The sequence below is a fragment of the Mobula hypostoma genome, chromosome 4 (genome assembly GCF_963921235.1).
Source record: "Mobula hypostoma chromosome 4, sMobHyp1.1, whole genome shotgun sequence".
Classification (NCBI taxonomy): Eukaryota; Metazoa; Chordata; class Chondrichthyes; order Myliobatiformes; family Myliobatidae; genus Mobula; species Mobula hypostoma.
In genome coordinates this window covers 112,533,779-112,558,261 of record NC_086100.1, presented here as the reverse complement: position 1 = coordinate 112,558,261, position 24,483 = coordinate 112,533,779, and the positions used below count along the sequence as shown (strand labels likewise).

The following is a 24,483-nucleotide window of genomic DNA, read 5'->3' as shown; positions in this document are numbered from 1 at the left end:
AGGAACGTGCTTCCTGCCTCGAGCATGTCCAATCCCTTAATAATCTTATATGTTTCAATAAGATCCCCTCTCAGCCTTCTAAATTCCAGAGTATACAAGCCCAGTCGCTCCAATCTTTTGACATATGACAGTCCCACCATCCCGGGAATTAACCTTGTGAACCTTCGCTGCACTCCCTCAATAGCAAGAGTGTCCTTCCTCAAATTTGGAGACCAAAACTGCACACAGTACTCCAGGTGTGGTCTCACCAGGGCCCTGTACAGCTGCAGAAGGACCTCTTTGCTCTTATACTCAATTCCCCTTTTTATGAAGGCCAGCATGCCATTAGCTTTCTTCACTGCCTGCTGTACTTGCATGCTTGCTTTCAGTGACTGATGTACAAGAACACCTAGATCTCGTTGTACTTCCCCTTTTCCTAACTTGACTCCATTTACATAATAATCTGCCTTCCCATTCTTACCACCAAAGTGGATAACCTCACATTTGTCCACATTAATCTGCATCTGCCATGCATCTGCCCACTCACCCAGCCTGTCCAAGTCACCCTGCATTCTCATAACATCCTCCTCACATTTCACACTGCCACCCAGCTTTGTGTCATTGGCAAATTTGCTAATGTTACTTTTAATTCCCTCATCTAAATCCTTAATATATATTGTAAACAGCTGCGGTCCCAGCACTGAACCCCGTGGTACCCCACTGGTCACCGCCTGCCATTCCGAAAGGGACCCGTTAATCGCTACTCTTTGTTTTCTGTCAGCCAGCCAATTTTCAATCCACGTCAGTACTCTGCCCCCAATACCATGTGCCCTAATTTTGCCCACTAATCTCCTATGTGGGACTTTATTAAAGGCTTTCTGAAAGTCCAGGTACACTACATCCACTGGCTCTCCCTTGTCCATTTTCATAGTTACACCCTCAAAAAATTCCAGAAGATTAGTCAAGCACGATTTCCCCTTCGTAAATCCCTGCTGACAGTGGTGTCTCCCACTGCGGCAGGGGTTTCTCCCCCTGCTGCACTGGTTATTCCCACTGCTGGACCATTCTCGGCCAGCAGCTGAAATTGTTATTCAATTCAAATATATTGGTCCAGTAAAATGCCCCACAGCAGTAGAGTCCCACACCACAGAAACAATTCCTTTAGCCCAACTGGTTAATGGCGGCAATGATTCCTATCCAGGGTAGTCCTATTTGCCTGTGTTTGGCACATTAACTTCTAAACCTCTCCCTACACCTGTCCAAGTATCTTTTAAATGTTATTACTGTGCCTGTTTCAGCAATTTCCTGTGTACATCTGGGTGAAAAAGTTGTCCTCAGATACTGTCCTAACCTCTGTCCTGTCACACTAAACCTTCAGTATGCCCTCTAGTTCTTCATTTCCCAACCCTGGCAAATGACTGTGTGCATTCACCCAATCTATGCCCGTGATGATTTTATACAACTATCTTAGATCACCTGTCATTCTGCTGGGCTCCAATGAGTAAAGTCCCAGCCTTTCCAACCACTCTCCGTAACTCATTCCTTGTGTCCTGGCAACTTTCTCTTCTGCTCCCTTTCCAGCTTAATAGCATCACTGCGTTAGCACTGTGGCCAAAACACAACAGAATATTCCAAATACAGCCTCAGCAACGTCTTGTACAACTGTAACATCACATTTCGACTTCCAGACTTGACGTCTGGACTGCTGAAGGCCAGCGTGCCAAAAGCATGGTAAGGAGAGGGGGATGAGGAAAGGATTAATATTTAGTCTAATTTAGAGGAGGAAAAGCAATCAAAAGCAAACCTTTTTATCCGGCTGAGGAAGCTCATTAAATCCAACAATGGAAGCCCAGATCATCTCTGCAGCCTCATACCATAGCCCTAAAATGTGCCAGAAGAAATTCCAACAAGGATTAGAGCTTCTTTCCCCGAATGTGGAATTCTTTTTTGCAATTGAGTGAAAATTGGTATGTATGGTATATTGTCTTTTATTCTTTTATTTACTGATTGATATACAGCGTGGAATAAGTCCTTCGAACCATGCCATCCAGCAACCCTGCAATTTAATCTGTGCCTAGTCACAGGACAATTTACAATGATCAATTAACCTACAAACTGATACACCTTTGGACTGTGGGAGGAAACCAGAGCACCTGGAGGAAACCATGGGGAGAACATAAAAACTCATTATAGGCAGCAGCAGGTATTGAACCTGGGTCAACTGCACTGTAAAGGGTTGTCCTAACCACTAAGCTACTGTGTCTCATATTGGGATTGAAAACAACATTACAGCTCACCAGGATGGTGGAGCCAATTGGGTATTTAATAAGAAGGATGTACAAAGAATTTTTTCCTTATTTATGGCTTAGGCCAATATAATCCATTGAAACTGCGAAATGAATGCATCCACTCATTCTTCACTCCCAAACCTGGACCATGATATATTGATCCAATCCAGCAACATCAGAAGAATATTAAATGTCGTGTTAAGTGCTTTAACTCTCACCAAGTTTTTGGAGAATCTGTCCCCTTATCTGGACACTGACAGCCTGTACCAGTGTGCGATCACTCTTTTTCTCATAGACCCAAGTACCTGAATATACCAAAAAAAAGTTTTTAAAAAATCAACAGCAAAACCAAGCACAATATCCATACTAAGTCCTGCCATATGTTGGTTAATTTTACTTTACCAGTTTACAAGCCAAAGCACTGCCTTTTTGACACCTGGGGCTGACCTAATACAGATGGAGTTTGACGGGCGTTTAGGAACATACCTAAGCCTTATGCACCAGAAGCACACAGTGGCCCAAGAGAACACCAGAGAACTTAGCCTCAAATGAACCAAGAGATGAGGGTTGGGGTAGTGAAGGGCATTGGCAAGAGGTGGAAGATGTGAAACTCTGGAAAACCACCTCCATAAAAAACAAAATTATAATGTACCAAATGCATGAAAGTAAATAAATTATCCATAGTACCATAGTTCCTTGTAATTCCTTCCTGTTACAAGGAATATTGTAAATTATGCTATCAGATATTGAGATAATTATAGTCATAGTCATACTTTATTGATCCTGAGGGAAACTGGTTTTCGTTACAGTTGCACCATAAATAATTAAATAGTAATATGTAAATTATGCCAGGAAAAGACCAGGACCAGCCTATTGGCTCAGGATGTCTGACCCTCCAAGGGAGGAGTTGTAAAGTTTGATGGTCACAGGCAGGAATGACTTCCTATGACGCTCTGTATTGCATCTCGGAGGAATGAGTCTCTGGCTGAATGTACTCCTGTGCCCAACCAGTACATTATGTAGCAGATGGGAGACATTGTCTAAGATGGCATGCAACTTGGACAGCATCCTCTTTTCAGACACCACTGTCAGAGAGTCCAGTTCCATTCCCACAACATCACTGTACTCAAGCATAAGACTGATTGCTTGCTGGTATATACTTATGTCCTCCAAGAGGACTACAGCCTTGTCGTGGCTTGGAGGCTTGCATGCTTCAATGACCCAGAGAGATATGCTAGCTGGAGTCAGGGCTTTTATGCTTTGGCTATTGGCAGGGTCACCCATGCCGAATAGATCAAAGGGTAGAGGCCAGACTAAGAGTGGTCCACTGATCCTCCAGATTCGGGGGTTCAGCTCAGGGTGAGCAATGCTGACCGGTCAAACAAAACTGTTATGGAAACAGCAATGAAGAATCCTTCTACTCTGAGTGCGACGGTATTCCTGAATCTTCAACCAGGACTTGCATGACTGACAGTAAACCGGGAGGAAGCTACTGACACGATGAAGAAAACTGTGAATGCCGCCAGAGATGGAAGAACTTTATTACTGCTCTAAATGCCAGCAGCATAACGGACAAAAGGACAATAAGGACATAAACGGACAATATACATGTGTAATGAATGGAATTTCCTTATTTTCCCCTTTTTCCCCCTCATGCCTGTTTGCAACTTTTTCTTTAGCATTTCCCTTGGAAATCATTAGAAAGCTGAGCCTGCAAATCAGAATCACCTGGAAGACTCCTATTCACTCCTAAAACCAAAACTGCAAAGCAACTCACTGTGTATGTCTGCGCCAACCATAAATAAGACAATTGTAAAAATATCACTAACCTGTTGCCCCACGATGAATTATCAAACTGCTCAGGATATATTCAGCTTTTAGAAGTTTACCTGTCAATAATAAAAAAAGTCATTTAGTAATAATGAAGATTGGTTTTATAAAATTTCCCAGCAGACCCCAGGTGAATGCAGCCAGATGGCAGGTCATGCCACCTGGCTCATTGCTCTAGTGACCTGGGTCTGATCCAGACCATGACTGTGGTCTGTGTTGAGTTTGCATGATCTCCCTCTGAATGTGTGAGTTTACTTTGGGCGCTCGTTTTGTCTCACATCCCAAAGATATCCAAAGTAGTAGGTTAAATGGCGACAAGGAATTACCTCTAATGTTGGTGATTGGCAGGAAAATCTGGGTTGAATCGATGTGCAACTGACAGCGAACAGTTCCCAGGGAAATGAGAGAGGCAACGGAATTAACGGAACTGCTTTAGACGCAAGCAGAGACTCAATGGGCCAAGTTGTATCTATTATTATCATCATATATTTAGTTTTCTGAATATAATTTGAAATATATAACTACAGATACTAACTATGATAAATATGGCCATTTGGTTCCTTAATTCCTGATTATGCGGTCCTGCCACTGAGATCAGCTAATTCAGTATAAAAATGCACCTGGAAACGTTACTGATTATTTTGATGGACTGTGGAATGGATTTTGTTTGATGATTTCTTTTATTTCAGCCATCACATGCTTCTACTTCCAAAAATTTTCTGCTTTCTTGCAAAATGATGTCAGCCGTGGCTCAAGATTAGCCTTGTTTTCTGAGTTAGGAGTGAGTCAAAGACTTCTCCAAAAGCCTAACCCTTAATCCAGATTGACTTCCCTGTGCAGTCAGGAGTGCTAAAGTAGTAGTGAGTGCAGTCTTTTGAAGGAGATGTTGGTTGACTGAACTTGGCCTTTTCTCCTTGGAGCGACAGAGGATGAGAGGTGACCTGATAGAGGTGTATAACATGATGAGAGGCATTGATCGTGTGGATAGTCAGAGGCTTTTTCTCAGGGATGAAATGGGTAACACGAGAGGTCACAGTTTTGAGGTGCTTGGAAGTAGGTGCAGAGGAGATGTCAGGGGTAAGTTTTTTACGCAGAGAATGGCGAGTGCATGGAATTGGCTGCCAGCAACGTTGGTGGAAGCGAATAAGATAGGGTCTTTTAAGAGACCCTTGGATAGGTACATGGAGCTCAGAAAAATAGAGGGCTATGGGTAACCTCAGGTAATTTCTAAAGTAAGTACATGTTCAGCACAGCATTGTGGGCCAAAGGGCCTGTATTGTGCTGTAGTTTTTCTATGTTGAACTAAGACTTGGCCTTCTCTTTCGGCACAATTCTGAAAAGTCGCCTGGATATTTTTCTCTTGTTCTCCCCAGTGTTCATTTAACATCAGATCTAAAACAGCTGATTTGGTTATTTACCCCGTTGTTAGTTAAGAGATCTTGCTGAACTAAATTGCCTGCTATGTTTCCAATAACAGAGCTTCACTCCCTCAAAACAAATGCCGTGTGTGTGTATATATATATAAATAAAAGAGAGTGAGTGAGAGAGAGAGAAAAAGAAAACACAAACACACATACGTACATACATACATACAGTGACATGGCTCTCAGGAGGACTTAGGACCTGACAAACTGAACAAAGCGGCTGTGGCATACTAGATCAATGTCAGCATCTTGTTAGCAAATGTGCAGTTACTGGAGGCAAGATTGCTGTATCAGTGAGAAATGAGATTGTTATGTTCTATGTCTGAGCGAGATTTGGGTTTCTCCCAGTACGCCGGATACAGTGGTCAGAGCAGACGGCTTCTCAATATACAGAATGGATCGAACTACTGATTGGTAAATGCAATAGGTAGAAGTATGTGTTTCATGATAAACTCTCAGTGGTGCTTCAGTGTGGCTTTGAACATTTAATGGTGAAATGCTGTCTGTTTCATTTATCTAGGGAGTTCTCCTCCATAGCCCTGACGAGTTTACATATGGCTGACTATAATCAAGTGCTTGGCTGTCACGTGGCTGCCCTCCTATGTGCGTACAGGCACAGGCCAAGGAGCAAGGCCCGGCAACATCCTTGTAAACCTTCTCTGCACTCTTTCAACCTTATTTATATCCTTCCTGTAATTTGGTGACCAAAACTGAACACAATACTCCAGATTTGGCCTCACCAATGCCTTATACAACCTCATCATAACATTTCAGCTCTTATACTCAATACTTTGATTAATAAAGGCCAATGTACCAAAAGCTCTCTTTACGACCCTATCTACCTGTGACGCCACTTTTAGGGAATTTTGTATCTGTATTCCCAGATCCCTCTGTTCCACTGCACTCCTCAGTGCCTTACCATTAACCCCGTATGTTCTACCTTGGGCATAGGGCATAACTGCCTTCATTAACTGGACAAGAAATATAATTGCTGAGACATCTCTATAAAATACTATTCGGCTGCACTTTGAGCACCGTGTGCAGTTCTGGTTGCCATTGTATAAAGGACAGATTATGCTAGACAGAGTGCAGATGAGATTCACCAGGGTGTTGCTTGGTTTTCTTAAGTTATGGGGAGATATTGGATAGGCTGGGCTTGCTTTCCCTGGAATGAGGAAAGCTGAGGGTGACATAATGAAAGGAAAAGCTACAGTAGATGATCAAAATCTTCGTCCTGTAGAAGGGGTATGGTGAAGGTACTGAGAATCTGAGAGGAATGTGTTTCCACAGAAGATGGTTCATAGCTGGAATGTGCTGTTAGAGGAGATGGTGGAACTGGATCCTTCATGAAAACCTGACTCCCCTCCATGGACTCTGTCTATACATCTAGCTGCCTCAGGAAAGAAGTCACCATAATTAAATGTTCCCTCTCTCCCCAGAAATTCTTACTTCTCCTCCCCTCCCCTCCCCCCCACCACCCTTGTACCAAAAGTTTGAAAACAAGTGCCACTAGGCTCATGGACAGCATCTATCCCACTGTTATATGATCTTGAACAGAACTCCTGCACTTGAAGATGAACTCTTGACCTCACAATCTATCTCATCATGACCTTTGCACCTTTTGTCTCCCTACACTTTCTCTGTGTCTGTAACTGCTACACCTTATTCTGCATTCCGTTACTGCCTTTACCCTGTTCTTCCTCTAAGTACTTATGTTTTAGAAATGATCTGTATGGAAGACGTAAAACTAAGATGTTCATCATTTCTCAGTAAAGAAACAACAATAAACCAATCAACACACATCAAAGTTGCTGGTGAACGCAGCAGGCCAGGCAGCATCTCTAGGAAGAGGTACAGTTGACGTTTCAGGCCGAGACCCTTCGTCAGGACTAACAGAAGGAAGAGCTAGTAAGAGATTTGAAAGTTGGAGGGGGAGGGGGAGATCCAAAATGATAGGAGAAGACAGGAGGGGGAGGGATGGAGCCAAGAGCTGGACAGGTGACTGGCAAAAGGGATACGAGAGGATCATGGGATAGGAGGTTCGGGAAGAAAGACGGGGGGAGGGGAGAGAAAGAATGTGTGTATAAAAATAAACAACAGATGGGGTATGAGGGGGAGGTGGGGCATTAGCGGAAGTTAGAGAAGTCAATGTTCATGCCATCAGGTTGGAGGCTACCCAGACGGAATATAAGGTGTTGTTCCTCCAACCTGAGTGTGACTTCATCTTTACAGTAGAGGAGGCCGTGGATAGACATGTCAGAATGGGAATGGGATGTGGAATTAAAATGTGTGGCCACTGGGAGATCCTGCTTTCTCTGGCGGACAGAGCGTAGGTGTTCAGCAAAGCGGTCTCCCAGTCTCCGTCAGGTCTCGCCAATATATAAAAGGCCACATCGGGAGCACCGGACGCAGTATATCACCCCAGCCGACTCACAGGTGAAGTGTCGCCTCACCTGGAAGGACTGTTTGGGGCCCTGAATGGTGGTAAGGGAGGAAGTGTAAGGGCATGTGTAGCACTTGTTCCGCTTACACGGATAAGTGCCAGGAGGGAGATCAGTGGGGAGGGATGGGCAAGGGAGTCTCGTAGGGAGCGATCCCTGCGGAAAGCGGGGGGGGGGGGGAGGGAAAGATGTGCTTGGTGGTGGGATCCCGTTGGAGATGGCAGAAGGTACGGAGAATAATATGTTGGACCCGGAGGCTGGTGGGGTGGTAGGTGAGGACCAGGGGAACCCTATTCCTAGTGGGGTGGCGGGAGGATGGAGTGAGAGCAGATGTACGTCAAATGGGGGAGATGCATTTAAGAGCAGAGTTGATAGTGGAGGAAGGGAAGCCCCTTTCTTTAAAAAAGGAGGACATCTCCCTCATCCTAGAATGAAAAGCCTCATCCTGAGAGCAGATGCGGCGGAGACGGAGGAATTGTGAGAAGGGGATGGCGTTTTTGCAAGAGACAAGGTGAGAAGAGGAATAGTCCAGATAGCTGTGAGAGTCAGATAAACCAATACCAAGTTTAAGTGGCATTTGGATAAATGCTTAAAGAGGCAAGACATTGAAGGATATAGTGCTAATACAGACAAATAGTGTCAGTGCAGATGGATAAAAAGAATGGTGGTAGCTGTGCAACTCTATGACTTTGACAGCCAGCTCAGTCCTAACTAGCTGTCAAAGCACTGCACGGGGATTGACAGACAAAACTTCAAGGTGATTGAGCAAATCTGTGCCTCATGGTCTTGCCATTCACCTTGGATATCATAAACATGAGAAAGTCTGCAGTTGCTGGAAATCCAAAGCAACACACACAGAATGTTGGAGGAACTCAGCAGGTCATGCAGCATCTATGGAAATGAATAAACAGCCCATGTTTCGGGCCGAGACCTTTCTTCAGGACTGAGATTGTCTGACAGCTGGCAAAAAATCTGCTCCAGGTAAACAGGTTTAGTGGGTAAATGACTAGTAGCAATGGATAGTGGGTAGCTCCATACAATATCTCGATAAATGGAAATTTGTTATTATCTATTATTGTTTTATTTTTCAGTACTTTTAACTAGTTGTGTTTCCTTATCTACCTGTTTTAACAACCAAGTCAATGTAAATCAAATAGGTTCTGTGTAATTATTTTGTAACATGTGATTTATGTTTATCTAGCTATTGATCTGACAAGAGCTGTGTAAAAAAAACGGGAAAAATGTGTTTAATAGTAACACAATACAGTTCTCGATTTGGTAAAGACAACAAAGCAGTGGGTACTCTCTCCAATTCAGGTAAGTATAGGAGTGTGATAAAACAGACTGATTTACTTCAATCAGCCAGCAGCTGTATTGTTTCTATAGTCAAGTGGCCATGCTGAAAAATAAGTGAATGTGATGAAAGGAATAGGAAAATCTGACAGAAAACTAATCTGTTTTATTAAACTCTTGATCAGAATTATAGCAATTCAGACATGTCGTTTGAAATCGCCAGGGTACATTTATGAGGCAACAAAGACACCAATTAGTATTTTCCACACCCATTCACAATCACTCTACCCTTTTAGCTCCAAATCCTTTTCTTTCTGTGCCTTTGTGTCTCTTCAAAGGGTCAGCAGTGGGTTTGAAAAGATGGCACCATGCTCAATGGAATGTCATTCTCTCTTTCCCTCTCCCCTCCACATCTCAAACAGAACAAAATGTCCTCTTGATTAGTCAAGTACTTGTTAATTGGAGTTTAGCCACGAAAACAGAGAAAGATCAACAGGAGTTACGTCACCTGAATTTACAGAGACTCGGGCCTGGCGAATAACCACCTGTGGCGCAATTGGTATTTCCATGCAACGCTTATGCAAGCCCTTGGCAACCTGCAGAAGTTTGCTGGATGCATCGACCCAGTATAGAAACCTGTCAATCAAGAAGACTGTGGCAGCTGCTGAAGCGTAGTCACCAACTGAGACAGAAGCTTTCAAAAAGACCTGTAGAGAGAAAGTTTTCCTTAAATGAAAATTCTCTGCAGTTCAAATACTTAGTAGCGAAAAAAAATTTCGCCTGCTTCTCTACTTACATAAAAAGGCCAAACTTTCCCCTTGTGTTTATGATGAATTTCAGTTATATTTAAGTGGTTGGCTAACTTGTCCTAGTTATACAATAACAAAACAACTCCTCAAAAAGCTTTTAAAGCACAAGAGTTTCTGTCACAGTTGGAGAAGATTAATGAAACATGTGTTATATGGAAAACAACCTAATACTAAACCTGGTGAAATTCCATCTCCACACCAACACCCAAATGTACTCTCAGTCCTCTCAAAAGAATAAAGTACACCACTAGTAATTTGGATTTACCAAAAGGAATCAAAAGAGCATTGAAAGTTATAATCATAGTAATTATACCTTTAGGTGATAGTGTAACACAGGCACTATTTGAAGAATTGCCCTTTGTACATCTATTCTTGTTTCCTTTGGGAGATGTATGATGGCTGGTCGATCTAACTAACATGGCTCATGTTACACGATCATCCAAAGTCAATTTTGCCCATCCTGTGAATTTGCAGATACATAAATCAAACAATCTATGCTAGCATAACAGACAATCTTTGTGTTAACATTCAATATTAGACTTTTGCTAAGATCCATGTAACTTCTATCAGTCATTTGGATGCAATACCAGAGCACAAATCCAGATAAGACAGGGTCTGTACAGTCCATTTCAAGAGCAGTGAAACTAAATGGGAAATATATGCAGTGTGGTATGGAGAAAGAACTGATCATTTTTCAACCTTTCCTATTATGGCATTGTTTTGAATTAGAAGAAATATATTTTAAGACTATAAGACATAGGAGCAGAATTAGGCCATTTGGCCCATTGAGTCTGCTCTGCCATTTCATCGTGGCTGATCCATTTTTCTTCTCAGCCCTAATCTCCTGCTTTCCCACCATATCCCTTCATGCCCTGGCCAATCAAGGATTTATCAAGCTCTGCCTTAAATATACATGAAGACTTGGCCCCCACAGCTGCCCCTGGCAATGAATTCCACAGATTTACTATTCTCTGGCTAAGGAAATTTCTCCTCATCTCTGTTCCAAAAGGACAACCCTCTACTCTGAGGCTGTGTCCTTTGGTCTTAGACATTCCCACCATACGAAACAGCCTCTCCACATCCTCTCTATCTAGAACTTCCACCATTTGACAGGTTTCAATTAGGTCACTCCTCATTCTTCTGAATTCCATTGAATTCAGGCCCTGAGCCATAAGTGCTCTTCAAATGACAAGCTGTTTTACCCTGGAATAATTTTCGTGAACCTCCTTTCATTCCTCTCCAGTTTCATCACATCCTTTCTAAGATAAGGGGCCCAAAACTGCTCTCAATACTCCAAGTGAGGCCTCACCAGAGCATTATAAAGTCTCAACATTACATCCTTGCTTATATATTCTAGTCCTCTTGAAATTAATGCTAACACCACATTTGTCTTCCTCACCACAACACAAGCTGCAAACTAATCTTTAGGGAATCCTGCACAAGGACTCCCAAATTTCTTTGCATCTCATATTTTTATATTTTCTCTCCATTTAGAAAATAGTCAACCCTTTCATTTCTTCTACCAAAGTGCCTGACTAAACACTTCCTGACACTATATTCTATCTGCCACTTCTTTGACCATTCTCTGAATCTGTATAATTCCTTCTGTAGCTTCTCTATTTTCTTAAAACTACCTGCCCCTCCACATATCTTTGTATTGTCTGCAAACTTTGCAACAAAGTCATCAATTCTGTCATCCAAATCATTGACATATAACGTAAAAAGAATCAGTCTCAACACAGACCCCTGTGGAACACCACTAGTCACCGGCAGCCAGACAGAAAAGGCTCCCTTTATTTCCACTACTTGCCTCCTGCCAATCAGCCATTGCTTTACCTATGCTAGAGTCTTTATTGTAAAAGCATAGGTTTGTAACTTGTTAAGTAGCCTCATGAATGGCACCTTGTCCAAGACCTTTTGAAAATCTGAGTACACAACATCAACCAATTCTCCTTTGTTTATTCTGTTTGTTATTTCTTCAAAGAATTCCAACCGATTTGTCAGGCAAGATTTTCCTTTCAGGAAACCATGCTAACTATGGCCAACTTTTTCATGTGCTTCCAAGTACCCCAAAGCCACATCCTTAACAATTGACTGCAACATCTTCCCAATCTCTGAGGTCAGACTAACTGGTCTATAATTTCCTTTCTTCTGCCCCTCTCCCTTCTTGAAGAGTGGAGTGACAGTTGCAATTTTCTAGTCTTCTGGAACCATTCCAGAATCTAGTGATCCTTGAAAAGAACATTGGTCATGTCTCCACAATCTCTTCAGCAGGATCAAAGCTAAAACTTCATCCTAGCAAATCAGGCTAGGGCAATATAGCATGCGCACAAATGTGGTCTAGATTAGAGGTCTAATTTAATACTTACTGGTACTGTATAAGTGACTGCTTTAAACCTATGAAGGAAGATTATTTTTACCAATATCAATGCATCAGGGACAAAAAGAAGCCACTGTTAGTGCTGAAGGTAACAAATAAAATGGAGTTCCAGCTCTCTACTGTCCAACTCAGGGATGTGAGGGTGAGATGCACCTGCTGCATGTGAAACAGTGGAGAACTTACACCTGGACAACACATCTGAAGAGGTTCACTGTCTAGACATGGTCTGAGCTTGTATCTTCCAGTAGGAGACTTTGAAATGTGGCCTTAGTGGCAATATCCCAACCAGTTACTCTATAGTGTAGTCAATTAAAATTAGAAATGAGGGAGTGAGGTTACAATAACAATTAGTCAATGAAGTCTGGAAGTCCATTTCACTGCTCTTAAATGGACTTTACAGACCCTATCTTAACTGGATTTGTCTCCTGGCCTTGCATGAGATGGAATGGATAGACCAGATGCTCCACTGCCAGGTCTTGACTATGTCCTCTTGTCATGCTAAATTCAAAAATAGAATCAAAATATTTGGGCAGCATGGTGGGGTAGGGGTTAGCACACAACTTTACAGGACCAGCAATCTGGGTTCAATTCCTGCCACTGCCTGTCAGGTGTTTGAATGTTCTCCCTGTGGCCTCGTGGGTTTCCTCTGGGTGCTCTGGCTACCTCCCACAGTCCAAAGATGTACCAGATGGTAGGTTAATTGGGCACTGAAAATTGTCCTGTGGTTAGGTTAGGGTGAAATTGGAGGGTTGCTGGGCGATGTGGCTTGAAGGGCCAAAAGGGTCCTGAAGCCCATTAAATAAATAAATAAATGACACACGGTAACCTTGTGTGGGGAAGAGTGTGAAGATACAATACCATGAAGTGGAAACATGACAGTCCTGTTCATGAGTTAGCTGACAACCTGATTACTTTGCATCTAGATAACAGCAGGTCTGCCTCAGTGAACCCCACTTACTCAGTATTTTATACCATGATATTTACTTATATTGCCCTCAACTTAGTACAACTAGGAGCTAAAATAACCAATATTTAAGTGGTAATATTTCATAAGAAACATAGTTATCATTGAGCAGGAAGGATGACAACAAATGCTGTCATTTGGAGAATGCTGCTTTGGGGTTATACCTAGGCTCCAGAAACATCAATGTGTCAGCAAGACTAAGGAGCTGATTACTGACTTCAGGAGGAGGAAACCAGAGGTCAATGAGCCAGTTCTCACTGGGAGATCAGAGGTGGAGGGGGTGGGCAACTTTAAAGTCCTTGGTGTTATCACTTTAGAGGACCTGAGCTGGGCCCAGCACTTAAGTTCAATTACAAAGAAAGCATGGCTGTACCTCTACTTCCTTACAAGTCTGCAAAAGTTTGGTATGACTTCTAAAACTTTGGCAAACTTCTAAAGGAGTGTGGTGGAGAGTATATTAACTGGCTGCATCACTGCCTGGTATGGAAACACCAATGTCCTTGAATGGAAAATCCTACAAAAAGCAGTGGATATGGTGCTGTTAAAGCACTCCCTACCATTGAATGCATCTACAGGGAGCACTGTCACAGGAAAACAGTATTCACCATATGGGACCCCAACCACTCTTCTTGCTGCTGCCATCAGAAAGAAGGTGCAGGAACCTTAGGATTCACACTACCAGATGTGGAAACAGTTATTACCCCTCAAACATCAGGCTCTCAAACCAGGGGGGATAACTTCCCTCAACTTCACTTCCCCATGGCCTCACTTTCAACAGCTCTTTATCTCATGTTCTTGATCTTTATAGCTTATTTATTTTTTTCTTTCTTTTTGTATTTGCATAGATTTCTGTCTTTTGCACACTGCTTGTCCGTCCTGCTGGTGCGGTCTTTCATTGATTCTATTACGGTTATCGGATTTATTGAATATGCCCATAAGAAAATAGAACTCAGGGTTGCATATTCGTGACGTATATGTACTTTGAATAAATTTACTTTGAACTTTGAACTTGACATGGTAATTCATGCCAAGTAACTGGAATTCTAAACAAAAATGATTTGTTAGGAAGCTATTGTCCAGCTTTGTTTAACAGTGTATAATGTTTCTCATTTGCTGCCCCTTTTTCTTTTAAACATTCTCTAATAAAATGTTTAACCATTCAATCAATGAAATAAATCAAAGGCAATCATAATGCTACACAGGATCAGAGTTGGAGCAGCCATTAAGAATAATAATACAGAATTAGGTGTGAAATTGGCAGTGAAAGATTAACATCCTTATTGGATCGAGGTTTGAAATATACATGTTTTTCTAAATTAGTTAAAAAGCAGACAAACAATAGAGGACATAAATAATAATAGAATAGCCTTCCAAAATCAGCTGCCTGTGACAAAATTAAACTCTACACAGTAAATACGATAATTGCTTTATATCTGCATTGAATCATTTGGAAACGTGTTGTTCCCACTTTGTTCACTGCGCCCCATGCCTGTCTCTTTTAAGCTATTGTGTCCGTGGCAACTCGTCCTCCTCCTTTGGGTCCATGTGAATAACCCTTCTCTTCAGGCTACTTTCCATCACCGGCAGATACCCTTTAGCTCAATTACTAATTTTAGCTGAGAATTCACAATTGCTGAAAATCTTTGAACATGCATTTTACTTCATACATAACTTCCCTGAACATTAATATATTGATAAAAAGTTTCTAAAATTATTAATTGAAAATTATATTATTTAAAGTAATATATTATTCTATAAAAGCCATAGCATTATTTGTATGATTTGTCCAAAGAAATATTGCCTGGTTTGGTTTAATTTGTAAAGTAAACGTTTTTAAATTTTTATCTACGTGTGCTGGAATTGTAGCATTAAACTGAGGATGTTTCTAAACACAATAAAGTTGCTCTCAGCGAGGAATTGTCTTTCATTTGTTTACCTGATTCTTAAAACTTATTATATGAGTAATTCTTACATATACTTTTTCCCAGTGCTGACAAAGCTACGTCAACTGATAGATTAATGTGTTCATTGGGCTAGTTAAAAATGGTCTATAGGTTAATGGAGTATAAAGTACTTATTTGGAATACCAACTTGGCAACCAGTAATTTAACTCTTAACGTGCTAGCAGTGAAATAAAGTGCCGAATTACCTAGGGCTGGAATATTTGTTTGCTGACAAAGAAGCAAAAACTATGTACTAAAACTCATCAAAATTGCAAACTCTTTCAACACAGCCCAGCATTCCAATATTCCTACTTTAAAAATAAGATAAAAATTGCAAACATTTCATTCTGCTTTTTTGCTTTCTTGCTTTCCCGTCTCTTCAGCCTTAGCTTAACTCAATCAGCAGAACTCTTACCAAAGAATATTGTGAGTTCAACTTTAGTGGTCTGAGTACACAAATTTAGGCTGATGTAACTGTTCATTATTACAGAGGCTTATACTATTGGAGGATACATAAAATTGAAGCTCCATCTTATTTCACAGTGCGGATGTAAAATATCACAAGGTTATTTTGAAGAAACATAATGCACAATGCATTAGCATTTATCAATGCTTATGATGGTCCATGTTTATCATTCAGTCAACATCACCAAGACAATTAATATTATTGGTTATTATCACATTACATATTGTTAGATTTGCCAAAATTAAAGTGGATTCAATACCCTCCGTGAGAAGAAGTTTCAATTTGCCTGGGTTTTAAAGGATCAGTCTCTTATGCTGAATCTATGTTGCCTCATTTGAGACTCTCCCACTTGTGAAAACATCCTGACATCTTCTCTATCATCCTCCCTCCCCCCACCAGTATCTTATCAGTTTCAAAAAGATCACCCCTTATTCTTTTAAGCTTTAATGAATAAGACCAAAATCAGAGACTGAAGCTCTGTCAGTCCCAGGTGTTGTATCTGGTGCAGTGGGTTGAGTGAAGTCTGCATTTAGTAAGTGGCACGAGTGGAGAGGAGAGGGTTGTGGCAAGGTCCAGAATTGGGAACATGGTCTGGAGGTCAGTGTAAAAGGTAGAAGCCTGAAAGGAGGCAGGGTGATGGTCAACAATCCATTAAGGGTCTAGGGCAGGAGTTCCCAACCTGGTGTCCATGGACCACTCGGATAATGGCAGGGGTCCATGGCATAAAACAGGTTGGGAATCCCTGGGCTAGGGCATAGCAGATAGACAACAGACAATAGGTGCAGGATTAAGCCATTTGGCCCTTCGAGCCAGCACCGCCATTCACTGTGATCATGGCTGATCATCCACAATCAGTACCCCGTTCCTGCCTTCTCCCCATATCCCTTGATTCCACTATCTTTAAGAGCTCTATCTAACTCTTTCTTGAAAACATCCAGAGAATTGGCCTCCACTGCCCTCTGAGGCAGAACATTCCACAGATCCACAACTCTCTGTGTGAAAAAGTTTTTCCTCAACTCCATTCTAAATGGCCTACTCCTTATTCTTAAACTGTGGCCTCTGGTTCTGGACTCCCCCAACATCAGGAACATGTTTCCTGCCTCTAGCGTGTCCAATCCCTTAACAACCTTATATGTTTCAATCAGATCCCCTCTCATCCTTCTAAATTCCAATGTATACAAGCCCAGTCGCTCCAATCTTTCAACATATGACAGTCCTGCCATCCCGGGAATTAACCTCGTGAACCTATGCTGCACTCCCTCAATAGCAAGATTGTCCTTCCTCAAATTTGGAGACCAAAACTGCACACAATAATTACAGATGTAATTAGTTTGTGAGTTGGGGTCAGATTGACAGAAGTCTAATTAAGGTTCATGGAGAAGGGGTGGTTTGTTGACCATCCCTGTTGTCAGTAACCATAGCATGTTTAGTTCTACTGGTTAAATGCATTTGGCACAGCAGGATACGAGGTGGAATGTTCTACAGCTGAGTACACCACAGGACTTATGTACCTGATAATGCAAAATGGCATCATACAGTCAATGCGAATTCACACTCTAAGGCTTAACTGGCGGCAATCTTCATAAAGCCATACACTTGTTCCACTTGCTGGTTTCTGGCAAGAACACTGGAGACATACAGTGGTATGCAAAAGTTTGGGCACCCCTGGTCAAAATTTCTGTTACTGTGAATAGCTAAGTGAGTAAAAGACGACCTGATTTCCAAAAGGCATAAAGTTAAAGATGACACATTTCTTTAATATTTTAAGCAAGATTACTTCATTTCCAGTTTTTACAGTTTCAAAATAACAAAAAAAGAAAAGGGCCCGAAGCAAAACTTGGGCACCCTGCATGGTCAGTACTTAGTAACACCCCCTTTGGCAAGTATCACAGCTTGTAAACGCTTTTTGTAGCCAGCTAAGAGTCTTTCAATTCTTGTTTGGGGGATTTTTGCCCATTCTTCCTTGCAAAAGGCTTCTAGTTCTGTGAGATTCTTGGGCCATTTGCATGCACCGCTCTTTTGAGGTCTATCCACAGATTCTTGATGATGTTTAGGTCGGGGGACTGTGAGGGCCATGGCAAAACCTTCAGCTTGCACTTCTTGAGGTAGCCCATTGTGGATTTTGAGGTATGTTTAGGTTCATTATCCTGTTGTAGAAGCCATCCTCTTTTCACCTTCGGTTTTTTTACAGGTGGTGTGATGTTTGCTTCCAGAATTTCCTGGTATTTAATTGAATTCATTCTTCCCTCTACCAATGAAATGTTCCCCATGCCACTGGCTGTAACACAAGCCCAAAGCATGATCGATCCACCCCTGTGCTTAACAGTTGGAGAGGTGTTCTTTTCATGAAATTCTACACCCTTTTTTCTTCAAACATACCTTTGCAAATTGCGGCCAAAAAGTTCTATTTTAACTTCAGTCCACGGGACTTGTTTCCAAAATGCATCAGGCTTGTTTAGCTGTTCCTCTGCAAACTTCTGACGCTGAATTTTGTGGTGAGGATACAGGAAAGGTTTTCTTCTGATGACTCTTCCATGAAGGTCATATTTGTGCAGATGTCAATGCACGGTAGAACAGTGCACCACCATTCCAGAGTCTGCTAAATCTTCCTGAAGGTCTTTTGCAGTCAAACGGGGGTGGGGGGGGGGTTGATTTGCCTTTCTAGCAATCCTACGAGCAGTTCTCTCGGAAAGTTTTCCTGGTCTTCCGGACCTCAACTTGACCTCCACCGTTCCTGTAACTGCCATTTCTTAATTACATTACGAACTGAGGAAACGGTTACCTGAAAATGCTTTGTTATCCTCTTATAGCCTTTTCTTGCTTTGTAGGCATCATTTATTTTAATTTTCAGAGTGCTAGGCAGCTGCTTAGAGGAGCCCATGGCTGATGATTGTTGGGGCAGGGTTTGAGGAGTCAGGGTATTTATAAAGATTTGAAATTTGCATCACCTGGCCTTTCCTAATGATGATTCTGAACAAGCCATAGCCCTAACAAGCTAGTTAAGGTCTGAGACCTTGGTAAAAGTTATCTGACAGCTCAAATCTCTTGGGGTGCCCAAACTTTGCATGGTGCTCCCTTCCTTTTCTCACTCTAAAACTGTACAAAATAAAAATAATACACTAATCTTGCTTAAAATGTTGAAAAGACCTTCCTTATGCAAAACTGAATGGTAGGCTGTAAACACTTCCAGTTCCAGTGTCAAGTTTATGGTCACAACAAGTCACCTTGACAGTCATGGTAATTATGTTGTTGTTATGCTCTGCAGTTGGAGTTATGGATACAGTAGGTAGAAGCTTACTAAGAACATCCTTACTTAAGTTCTTACACCTATTCCTCATGCCCTGTTTCTTCTGAGATTCACTTTGAATTATTCTCTTGGAATATGTGGCACTCTGCTGAAAGCCTTCATTTTTCCCTCCACTGACTCCTCCGTTTTTGAAAGTTTCATCCTGTCCTACTTATGCCCTGCAACTGCACAATCATGTTATATTCGAAGGAGATGCTCAATTGACTGAGTTCTTCAGCACTTCAATTACTGTAACACCTAGTACTGGAAAGTGACATTTGGCCAAGTAGGTCTATTTTTTAACTGGAATAGGCATGATGGGTTAAATGACCTTGTCATAATTTTTTCTGATTCTATCACAATCTGAATACAGAGGCCATGATCTCACCCACATGAGTGCGTGTGCAGACATTACTCTGGACCTGAAAGGGCACTTGTAGTGCTGATAAAGTTTTCTCTATGGAGCTATATTTTACACCCGTGATGACTTATTGTTATGAAGACAAATATTATTGCAAAGAAGAGTACTATTAAACAGTTACTCAAAAATCTAACAGCAGGATCACATACAGGCAGAGGAGAACTAGGTTAATTTGGCATCATGTTCGGTACAGGCATTGTGGGTGGAGGGACTGTTCCTGTATTGTACTGTTGTATAGTTACTTAAATGTTTACCTACAAGTCGGTGCCAACTGTTGAATAGAAATTACAGTGCCTTGAAAAGTACACAGTCCCCACAATTTTCTAGATTTAAAATATATTGAAGTAGGATTTTTTAACCTAATCTACAAAACATTGTGCATCATGTCAAATCAAAAAAAGATGTACTAAAAATTATAAACCAAAATTGTGAGACTGAGGAAGTATTCATTCTGTTTATAATTACTATGCTAACTTTCCTCACGTGCAATACTGTATATGTTACCTGACCAACTTACTCAGTTTGTTGATGTAGAAAATTTGTGGTTGTACCAACTCACCCAATTTGGTGACGTAGAAAACAGTCACTGGAGAAGAATGGCACTTGTAAGTGAGCTGCAGGTCAGTGGGTGCAACTGGAGATGAAGTTCATGGCTCCACAATCTCTAAGGTCTTGAACAAAATGGGTATTTATGGAAGAGTGGCAAGGAAGAAGCCCTTTTAAAAAAAACCTTGCCTGTAACTTGGTAAGTGATTTGCTTAGAAGATACTGTAAAGATGTGGAAGAAGGTCTTGTGGTTGGATAAGACTAAGGTGGAACTTTTTAGCCTCAACTCTAAGAGGTATGCGTGGCATAAATCTAATACTGAGCATCAGCCAATTAACACCACCCCTACTGTAAAGTATGGTGGAGGTAGGATAACACCATGGAGTTCATTTTCAGCAGCAGGGACTGGAAATCTGGTCAGGATTGATGGGGAGATGAATGCTGCTAAGTACAAAGAGATCCAGGATAAAAACCTTCCAGCCTCTTCCAGAAAGCTTAGACTGGGGTGGAAATTTGCCTTTCAGCAAGTCAACAACCCAAAGCACACCACCAGATTAACCATGGAATGACTTCAAATGAACAAAATCGATGTCCTTGACTGGCCCTGTCAGAGTACTGATTGACCACTTGTGGCAAAACCTCAAGATTGCTGTCCACCACTGCTCTCCAACTAACCTGGCACAGCTTGAGTAATTTTGCAACTTTGCAATGGTCAAATCTTGCTCCATCATGTTGTGAAAAGCCAATAGAGACTTATCTAAAGACTACCAGCTGTAACAGCTGCGAGAGGTAGTTCAACCAAATACTGAGCAAAGAGGAGTGAATACTGGAAAGGAGTGAACTGCTGACATTTCAGTTTTCCATTTTTTAGTGTTTCATGCTCTATAATTTCCCCCCATTTTTTGGGGGGGCTCTAGTGTGAAAAGGAGCATGTAATCCACAAGTAAAAATTCTCAGTTTAATTGATCAAAATCTCTAGTTGTAATATTCATTTATATGAACAAAGGGCTGGGGGCTGTATACTTTTACAAAACACTGCATGTTACACAGACATGATTGAAATTTAAAAAATATGGATACTGGAAATTTGAAATAAAACAGAAGGTCAGATACTCAGCACGTCAAGCTGCATCTATGGAGAGAGAATCAGAGATAATATTTCAGGTTAATGACTCGATGTGAATTGGAGAAATGAGAAAAGTCGTTTGAATTTGCAAGCGAGAGTGAGGGATGAAGAAAACGAAGGAAATGTCGGTGGCAGGGAGGAACCAAGATTCTCCAGGTGGCACAATGTTTTTTGAATAAAAAGTTAGAAAATTTTAAAAAAGCAGAACAGTGTACTGGAGCATTAAGAGGCAGAACACAGCAATTGCTGGAAATAGCAGAATAGTCCTTGATTCAATCCTACTCAGGACCCCTTTCTAACTCTCTCTCAAATACTGTATGGTTCTGCTTCCTTCTGCATTCATATAACTCTCACTTTCACAGGTTCCATATCTGACTCTTCCCTTCCCTTCCTTGATTTCTCTCATTTCACCACATGGGCTAACGGCCAATATCCATTAAAATTTCAAGGATTCCCACAACTATCTCAACTGTAACCCATCACAATCTGCTTCCTGTGATTCCTTTTCATTCTCCTAGTTTCTCAACCTCCATTCTATCTGTTCTGATGATGAGATTTTCCATGGCACTGCTTCAGAAATGACTTCCTTTATCATACCACACTTGACAGAGTGCTCCCTTTATCTTATCATACATGACAGAACTCTCAACTACAGCCCCTCAATTTTGCAAATCTTCACCTCTCCATCCCATCAACCTCCACATTCAGAGGATCATCCTCTGTAATTTCTGTCAGCCGCAAAGTGATGCCACAACCAGCCACATCATACACTCCCCTTTCAGTATTTTGAAGAAAGTATCCCCTTTGTGATTTCCTGGTTTTCTATCTCCATCAATCACTGTCTTTTTCACTGGGTTTCCCCATGGAAATGTGGTAGCTGCAACATTAGCCCTTTCACAACGCCCCTTCTGCTGATTCACAAGGGCTTCTTCCAAGCTAGAGAACTGCATTTGGTCGGACCGCTCTCGGAGAACTGTGAGCAGTTTTAGGCTTTCTACCTGAGAAAGGGTGTGCTGGCAATGGAGCGGGTGCAGAGGAGGTTCACGAAAAAGACCCCAGGAGTGGAGATGTTAATGTATGAGGAACGTTTGACGGCACTAGGCCTATACTCGCTGGACTTTAAAAGAATGAGGGGTTTTCTCACTGAAACGTCGCATATGGGTGCCATGGTAGGGTAGCGGTTAGCTTGATTCGGAGTTCAATTCTGATGCCATCTGTGCCCTCCCCGTGGAATGCGTGGGTCTTCCTTAGGTGCTCCAGTCTTCTCCCACTGACCAAAGATGTACGAGATAGGTTACCTGCACCTGACAAATTGCCCTGTGATTAGGTCGGTGTTAATCTGCTTTGTTGGGGGTTGCTGGTGCAGCTGACTCATGGGCTAGAAGGGTTTTGTGCACACTGTATCAGTAAAAAAATAAATACAAATAAACATCGAAAGGGTTAGATACCGTGGACAAGGAGAGGGTATTTCCTCTAGTGCGGGAGTCCAGGACCAGAGGACACAACCTCAGAATACGAGGATGTTGCTTTAGAACAGAGATGAGGAGGGATTTCTATAGCCGGATGGTGGTGAATCTGTGGAATTCATTGCCTCTGATGGCTGGGGAGGTTGTAATCGGGTATATTTAAGGCGGTGGTTGATAGGTTCTTGATTAGTAAAGGCTTCGAAGGTTACATGGAGAAGGCAGGGAATGGAGTTGACAGAGAAAATAAATCAGCCATGATAGAGTGGCAGAGAAGTATCTGTGGGCCAAGTGGCCTAATTCTGCACCTATGTTTTGTGGTTTTTGAGAAGGAGAAGTTAAAGTCAGATGTATCAGTATTACAGTGGAGTAAAGGGAATTACAGAGGCATGAGAGAGGAGTTGACCAGAATTGATTTGTAAAAGAACACTGGCAGGGATAATGGCAGAACAGCAATGGCAATGGCTGGAATTTCCGGAAGTTATTCAGAAGGCTCTGGGTATATACATCCCAAAGACGGAGAAGTATTCTAAAGGAAAGGTGGCACAACCGTGGCCAACAAGGGAAGTGAAAGCCAACATAAAAGTCAAAATGAGGGCATATAATAAAGCAAAAACTAGTGGGAAGTCAGAGGATTGGGAAGCTTTTAAATACTAACAGAAAACACCTAAGAAAAAGTCACTAAGAAGGTAAAGATGGAATACAAAAGTAAGCTAGCCAATAATATTAAAGAGGCTACCAAAAGTTTCATCAGATACATGAAGTGTAAAAGAGAGGCAAGAGTGGATGCAGACTGCTGGAAAATGATGCTGGAAAGGTAGTAATGGGGGACAACAAAACAGTGGATGAACTGAATAAGTATTTTGCATCAGTCTTCACTGTGGGAGACACTAGCAGTATGGTGGAATTGCTAGGTGTCAGGGGGCATGAAGTGTGTGAAGTTACCAACTACAGAGAAGGTTCTTGGGAAACTGAAAGTTCTAGAGGTAGTAAGTCACCTGAACCAGATGGTCTACACTCCAGAGTTCTGAGAGAGGTGCCTGAAGAGATTATAATACTCTTTAATAATAATACTCTTTCAAGAATCACTGGATTCTGGAATGGTTCCAGAAGACTAGAATATTTCAAATATCACTGCACTCTTCAAGAAGGTTTGTGTTACTTAAACAACTTGATCTCTATTCCTATCACAGTTACTTTAGTTCCTTTCTTCAACCTTGTCCCTTTCTGCAATGTAAATCACACTTATTTTCCAATTCTCAAAAATGAACTAGTTTTCACCACAAGTGCCATCTGATTTCTGAATGGACTTTGAACCATGAACACTACCTCATTATTTATTATTTTTATTTTTGCACTAATTCACTTCAGCTAATTAATATATACTGCATATATACAGTAATTCACAGATTTTTTTCTACTTTTATGTATTGCATTGTACTGCTGCCGCAAAGACAATAAATTTCATGATGTATGCCGATGATATTAAACCTGATTCTGATCCTCCAAGGGGACCACAACCTTGTTGGAGGGTTTGGAAGCTTGTATGCCTCAATGACCCAGAGAGCTATGTTAGCTGGAGTCAGGGCTTTACAATTTGGCTCTTGGTGGGGTTTCCCACACCAAACAGGTCAAAGGGTAGAGGACAGACTAAGGGTGGTCCACAAATCCTTCAGGTTCTGGGTTTCAGTTCAGGGCTAACAATCCTGACTGGTAAGACAACATTTTTACAGAAACAGCAATGAAGAATCCTTCTACATCTGACTGCATTAGTATTCCTGAGTCTCCACTCGGGACTTGAATAACTAACAATAGAAAAAAACC

At 41.6% G+C, this 24,483-nt stretch overlaps 1 protein-coding gene across 6 annotated transcripts in view; it reads right to left on the bottom strand.

Moving 5' to 3' along the window:
- Positions 1–24,483, bottom strand: part of alpk1 (alpha-kinase 1) — a 132,644-nt gene that overhangs the window by 36,897 nt on the left and 71,264 nt on the right. For 4 of the 6 annotated variants that reach the window (XM_063046370.1, XM_063046369.1, XM_063046368.1 and 1 more), the window contains 4 exons: positions 9,764–9,962; positions 4,097–4,156; positions 2,486–2,572; positions 1,784–1,860 (listed from right to left, as the gene is read on the bottom strand). In XM_063046370.1, the coding sequence (XP_062902440.1) occupies positions 1,784–1,860; positions 2,486–2,572; positions 4,097–4,156; positions 9,764–9,962 (423 nt within the window). Of the gene's footprint in view, positions 1–1,455; positions 1,567–1,783; positions 1,861–2,485; positions 2,573–4,096; positions 4,157–9,763; positions 9,963–24,483 lie in introns of those variants that run through there. The other 2 variants (XM_063046371.1, XM_063046373.1) reach the window with 2 other exon arrangements.